The sequence below is a fragment of the Microtus oregoni genome, unplaced genomic scaffold (assembly GCF_018167655.1).
Source record: "Microtus oregoni isolate MIOR12 unplaced genomic scaffold, Mior012 000012F_ref0000307, whole genome shotgun sequence".
Taxonomy (NCBI): Eukaryota; Metazoa; Chordata; class Mammalia; order Rodentia; family Cricetidae; genus Microtus; species Microtus oregoni.
In genome coordinates this window covers 26,275,390-26,280,449 of record NW_024543071.1, presented here as the reverse complement: position 1 = coordinate 26,280,449, position 5,060 = coordinate 26,275,390, and the positions used below count along the sequence as shown (strand labels likewise).

The window sequence follows — 5,060 nt, the reverse complement described above, 5'->3', positions numbered from 1 at the left end:
AGGACTAATTCACTTCCTTCTGTCAGTTTTTCTGCCTAAAATGAGCAAACTCTTGTATCATTATAAGTAATTCAGACATATGACTGTCAGGAGCCAATTTCCTCCTAAAATCATTGCAGGAACCGTCACCCTGGGGAGTCTGCAGAGAACCCCACACCCATAATTGTGTTAGGAATCTTTCTATTGACAGAGCCTACCCCACACCCAAATTGGCTGTTAATGAGAGCTATCTGTTAGTGGAACCCACCCCACATTCCAAACTATCTAAAGAACTAGGTGTGTCATCTCCTAGTTGTGACTTCTTGGCCTAGGTGACCTGACCTAAGGTAACCTCCTGCCTACGTGACCAACTTGGACCACGTGACCAACGTGAACCACACAGCAAGTGCCCAGGCCCCTGTGCCCATCCCCCAACTCTTTTATTTTTCATTTTTTTATTGAGAAAAGGAGAAAAAAAAACAAGTTTCCAGCTCCTCCCAGCCTCCCATTTCCCTCCCCCTCCTCCCACCCTTCTCCCCCTCCTCCCACCCTTCTCCCCCTCCCCCCACTCCTCTCCCCCTCCCTCTCAAGTCCAAAGAGCAGTCAGGATTCCCTGCCCTGTGGTAAGTCCTAGGTCCTCCCCTCTCCGTCCATTTCTAGGAAGGTGAATATCCAAACTGGCTAGGCTCCCACAAAGTCAGCACATTACGTAGGTTCAAAACCCCGTGCCATTGTCCTTGGCTTCTCATCAGCCCTCATTGTTCGCCATGCTCAGAGAGTCCAGTTTTATCCCACGCTTTTTCAGTCACAGTCCAGCTGGCCTTGGTGAGCTCCCAATAGATCAGCTCCACTGTCTCAGTGGGTGGGTGCACCCCTCCTGGTCCCGACTTCTTTGGATGGAAATAGAAAACACTATCCTGAGTGAGGTAACCCAGACCCAAAAAGATGAATATGGGATGTACTCACTCATAATTGGTTTCTAGCCATAAACAAGGGTCACGGAGTCTATAATTGGTGATCCCAAAGAAGCTAAGTAAGAAGGTGAACCCAAGGAAAAACATATAGTTGTCCTCTTGGCTATGGGAAGTAGACAAAATGGCCGGGGAGAAAATTGAGATCTTGGGGGTGGGGTGGGATGGGGGTAAGGGGAGATGGGGAGAGAAAAGGGAGAAGGGGAGAATGGGGGGAACTTGGGGAAAAAGGAGGATTGGGATAAAGGAAGGTTGGATAGGGGAGCACGGAAGCACAATTCTTAGTTAAGGGAGCCACCTTAGAGTTGGCAAGAGACTTGAACCTAGAGTGGCTCCCAGGTGCCCAAGCCAAGGTCCCCAGTTAGTTCCTTGGGCAGCTGAGGATAGGGAACCCCAACTCTTTACTCTATATAAGTTGTCCCCCATCTCTAATAAACGGAGGCTTTGACAAAAAACCCCGCTTAGCCTCCCTCCTGTCTCCTAGCTCATATCTTCCAGGTAGTGCCTCTCTGGGACCCTGGAATAACTGATTGCAGGGTGGGCTACAACCCCTAGACTGAGTAGCCCACCCAAAAGGCAATCAACATATGACAAATACTGAAATAAAAGAAAGGGAAGCGTGTGCCTTGGTTATGTTTGGGTGAACTGTCCTTAGAAGGAAAGGAATATTTGCTGTGATCCCACTCCTTGACAGATGAACGCGTGTTGTCTCCCAAATGACTGTTTCTTTTTTTTTTTTTTTGTCCCATAGCACAACCATACGGAAATCCTTGGAGAGCAGGCTCCAGCAGCTAAAATGCCATTTCACCTGGAACTTGAAAGAGAGAGAGGAGACCGTGGATGAGTTTGAGAACAGGGTGCTTAACAAGGTTGAATTTCAGAACAGTGAGTGTAAAGCCACGATGTGCAACATCCAGGCCTACATCAACCACCTCAGAGGCCAAAACGAGGCAGCGCTGAAGTGTTTAGAGGATGCTGAACGTTTCATCAAGAAACAGTATCCTGACCAAGTAGAAATCAGAAGTCTGGTCACCTGGGGAAACTATGCTTGGGTTTATTATCACATGGGCCAACTCTCAAAAGCACAGGCTTATCTTGACAAGGTGAGAGGGGTCTGTGAGAAGTTTTCCAGTCCCTATAGGATCGAGAGTCCTGAGCTTGACTGTGAGGAAGGATGGGCCCGATTAAAGTGCACCCAGAACCAAAATGAGAGAGTGAAGGTGTGTTTTGAGAAGGCTCTGGAAAAGGACCCGAATAACCCAGAATTCACCTCTGGATGGGCCATGGCATGCTACCGTCTGGACTACTGGCCAGCACGGCAGGACTCTATTGGTTCCTTGAAACAAGCTATTAGATTATCTCCTGACCACCCTTATCTTAAGGTCCTCAGGGCACTGAAGCTTGAGGGAGTGCCTAAAACCCAAGGACAGAAACTAGTTGAAGAAGCCTTAAGGAAAGCTTCAGGTGCAACAGATGTGCTGCTCAGTGCAGCCAAGTTTTATTACAAGACAAATGACAGGGTCAGAGCTATGCAGCTGCTTACAAAGGCTTTAGAATACCTGCCAAACAATGCCTATGTGAATTACTATATTGGGTGCTGCTACAGGTCAAAAGTCCTTGAAATATTTCATAGAAGAGAAACTGCATTTAATGAGAATCAAAAGTTTCAGGAACTAACAAAACAGGCGATTAAATATTTAAGGAAAGCAGAGGAGACCAAGGAGATGCTGAAAAGTTCCTGTAGCTACCTAGCTAGGCTTTATGCCATGGCAAACCAGTATGAAGAAGCCAATTATTACTTCCAGAAGGAATTCAAGAAGGATCTCAGTCCAGGCCTTAAACAGTTGCTCCACCTACAGTATGGCAATTTCCAGTTGTTTCAAATGAAGTGTGAAGAAAAGGCCATCCATCATTTTATGGAGGGTGTAAAAATAAGGCAGAAGACGGAGCCTAAAGGAAAGATGATAAACAAACTTCAAGAAATTGCCCTAAGGCGACTTTCTGAAAATGAATTTGATTCTGAGGCCTTGTACATCTTGGAGTTTCTTCAGGAGTTGAATGAAAAAGGCAAGCAAGCTGCTAAAGAAGCTGAGAGGGTGCTGGATGCTGAGAAGGCTGCTCCTTCAGCATCTTTGCATGAGAATGGGGACGAGTAGGGGTGACAGGGTGCCTGCAGTGCTACTGCTGGCAGGAAACTGAAACCCTTACCAAGTTGCCATTCAACGTAATTAACAACTTCGTGAACAGGAACCCTTCTGAATTGCTGGATCAGAGAGAGCTTTGAGAGAGGAACCAGTTGGAGCCATAGACACAAGAGCCTGGCAAACAGCCTAGATTGCTTTTTATTTCTTAGAAATAGTTCCCATGGTAGCAATTCTTTCATCACCTTCTTTGGATGCTTCCCTTGGGTCTGTTTCTGTATTTATGCAAAGCAGCCAAATTCCTCAAATGGGTGAGTTTTCCATCCTTGAGTTATTTCACCAATTGTACAGTCTTGTTCTATATAGATAACAGTGCCCATCAAAAAACTCAGGAGCTAGGGGCAGTTGCTCAAGACAATAATTCCAGCACTTGGGAGCTGAGACAGGAGGATTACCATGAGTTTGAAGTTAGTCTGAGCATGACCTGGAATGGGTGGTGGAGGGTGGTGAGAATTATCCATGTAAATATTTAATGATTATGTACATTATCTTGTTAGTTTGGATTGTATATGCCTATATAGCCACTATCAGCACACATTTCTAAAGCATGGAAGCTAGGGATTTTGTTTTACTGTATAATTTCAAAGCTCACAAAATAGTGCTCAATATTAGTTGAGCTCAAAATAGAAACTGAATGGTGAGTTCCAGATCTAAAAACAAACAAAAACAACAGAAGCTGATGAACAAAATCCTTCCTCCAATTTACCAGCCAGTCATCAATTAACAGTGTCCTATAAACATGAGTTTGATTGCAACATTAACTCAGATGGCAACCTAATTTGAAAACTGAGGACAGAGAAAGTAAGAAGGGCCGTATCTGTGCAAACCAATAGAGTCAGATGATTACATTGCCAGGCTTGCGGAAGGCACATGGGGAGACTTCTCAACTCTGCTCTCCCTACGAGGGTGGAGCTGCTTGAAAATAAGGGGGGGGTCTGTCTACCATAGTGACAGTTGAAATAAATATTTATTTCAAACTTAAGTGGAAACTTAAGAAGGACACTAGGTGGAAGAATAACTTGGTCACTGAGGCCTGGTGGTAGGAAATGGCATGGGGACTGGAGGGAAAATTCTTTCCTCCATTAGAAATGTTGCAAACCAAGGAATAGAAAAACTTCTTTGAACTCTGAAAAAATACTCAGGAACATCAGGAAATTGATGACTGGCGTTTCCTTGGTAGATCTGCAATGGCCAAAACATTAAAGTTGATGTGCTGCAGCAGAGAGGCGATTGGCCCAACGTGAGGCTGACAACCGCCTCTGGGGTAGAAATGATTCTCTATTGGCATTAGTTTGCTTATAAGTATATATGAACATCTTTCAGCAATCAAAATGTATTTCTTAAAACAATGTTCTAACAGCTGTAACAATGTTCCCTGTTATTTTAAATATTAAAGGGTTTTGTATGCACTTAAGTCCACAAGTAGACAGCATTTGAAATTATTTGTTAATAAATAACACATGATAGAACTTTGAGCAGTGTTCTGGTTGATTAAAAATTTTACTCTACTCTCACTGTCTTAGACTTAAGCACTAATAATAAAGAGTGGCATTAATTATTTTGCAGCCTGAAGTGTCTGTTCTTTTTATATTTGATGTCTGATATCTGCATAGGAACACACTTGATCTTGACTTTTATCCTTTTTCCCTTTCTGTTGCAGGGATAAAACAACTTGAGGGTCTATATAGCTAACAAGTTACAGTCTTTTGCTGAGGGAAGCCCAGATAGGAATTCAAGGGAAGAACCCCGTTAAAGACCCTGGATAGATTATAGGACATAGCTGGACCACATCTTCAGGGAATGGCATTCCTCTCCCTAAGGCTATACGAGGATGTGACAATTTATGAATCAGACATAAAAACCTGTGATGCTGATATTTCTTAAGAGGGGAATGTGGGAAGGAACCCAG

General features: G+C 44.0%; 1 protein-coding gene across 1 annotated transcript; it reads left to right on the top strand.

Annotated features, from left to right (window-relative positions):
• Positions 1–1,837: 1,837 nt before the first annotated feature.
• On the top strand, positions 1,838–3,230 carry LOC121453763 (interferon-induced protein with tetratricopeptide repeats 2-like). The gene has a single exon (XM_041660672.1). The coding sequence runs from the start codon at positions 1,853–1,855 to the stop codon at positions 3,104–3,106; it is 1,254 nt and encodes a 417-aa protein (XP_041516606.1). The 5' UTR covers positions 1,838–1,852; the 3' UTR covers positions 3,107–3,230.
• The last annotated feature ends 1,830 nt before the right edge of the window (positions 3,231–5,060 follow it).